This window comes from Corvus brachyrhynchos, unplaced genomic scaffold, assembly GCF_000691975.1.
Source record: "Corvus brachyrhynchos isolate BGI_N302 unplaced genomic scaffold, ASM69197v1 scaffold1327, whole genome shotgun sequence".
Taxonomy (NCBI): Eukaryota; Metazoa; Chordata; class Aves; order Passeriformes; family Corvidae; genus Corvus; species Corvus brachyrhynchos.
The window spans coordinates 1-1,278 of NW_008239145.1; the positions used below are offsets into that span (position 1 = coordinate 1).

Below are 1,278 nucleotides of genomic sequence, written 5' to 3' on the forward strand. Positions count from 1 at the left end.
TTTGTGGCATTTTGGGGGGAACTTTGTGGGATTTGGGACCGCTCCCAGCTCCTCCAACAGCGTTTATGCAAATAGGAGGGTGGGCAGACACGGGGCATCGTGGGTGCCAGGGGGCGGGATTATGCAAATATCAATGTGCGGATTGTGGGAAGGGTGGGTGGGGATATGCAAAAAAGGCACATTAGCTCGCAGTGAAATGCGAAAGTGGATGGGTAAATAAAAAAGCAAATCCAAAACCCCCCAGCCTGGTGCCTTCCCAACACGGATCAGCGGCAGCACGGATCTCCGGGGCTCTGCCCCACGGGGGTCACTGGGGATCATCCAACGCCGATCCTCCCACGGGGGATGGGGCTGGAGCAGCGCACGAAGCTCTTCCCGCACTCGGGGCACTCGCGGCGCTTCCCTTAGTGGTGCGTCCGTCGGTGTCGGAACAAGGAAGAGCTGCAGGAGAAGTTCTTCCCACACTCGGGGCACTCGTAGGGCCTCTCCCCCGTGTGGATGTGCCGGTGGGCGATGAGGGTGGAGTTGTACTTGTAGCCCTTCCCGCAGTCGGGGCAGCGGAAGGGTCTCTCATCCGTGTGAACGCTCTGGTGCCGGAAGAGCCCAGTGGTGGTCGGAAACCTCTTCCCACACTTCCCGCACTCGTAGGGCATTTCCCCGGTGTGGATGAGCCGGTGCTTGACGAGGGTGGAGTTGTACTTGAAGCCCTTCCCGCACTCGGGGCAGCGGAAGGGCCTCTCATCCGTGTGAATCCGCTGGTGCTTGACAAGCTCAGCGCTGGCCAGAAACCTCTTCCCACACTCCCCACACTTGTAGGGCCTCTCCCCGGTGTGGATCCTCTGGTGGATGATCAGGTTGGAACTTTCTCTGAAGCTCTTCCCACACACCCCACACTCGTAGGGCCGTTCCCCAGTGTGGATCCTCTGGTGCTGGATCAGGCTGGAGCTATGGCTGAAGCTCTTCCCACATTCCCCACACTCGTAGGGCCTCTCCCCGGTGTGGACCCTCTGGTGGACGATCAGGTTGGACCTCTGCCTGAAGCTCTTCCAACACTCGGGACACTCGTAGGGCCTCTCCCCAGTGTGGATCCTCTGTTGGTTGATGAGTCTGGAGCGGTCTCTGAAGCTCTTCCCGCACTCCCCACACTCGTAGGCCCAGCCCCCCCTGTGGATTTTCCTGTGGTGGAGGAGATGGGAGCTCTGGCTGAAGCTCTTCCCACATTCCGAGCACTTGTGGGGCTGCGCCTTGCCGATGGCAAATCCTGCTCGGGGGGAAAAC

At 60.2% G+C, this 1,278-nt stretch overlaps 1 protein-coding gene across 1 annotated transcript; it reads right to left on the reverse strand.

Annotated features, from left to right (window-relative positions):
• Window positions 1-312: 312 nt before the first annotated feature.
• LOC103619629 (zinc finger protein 154) lies at window positions 313-1,259 on the reverse strand (the record flags this gene model as incomplete). The annotated part of the gene is made up of 1 exon (XM_008638181.2): window positions 313-1,259. A coding segment is annotated over one exon (855 nt), but the record flags the coding sequence as incomplete, so codon positions are not given.
• Between the last annotated feature and the right edge of the window lie 19 nt (window positions 1,260-1,278).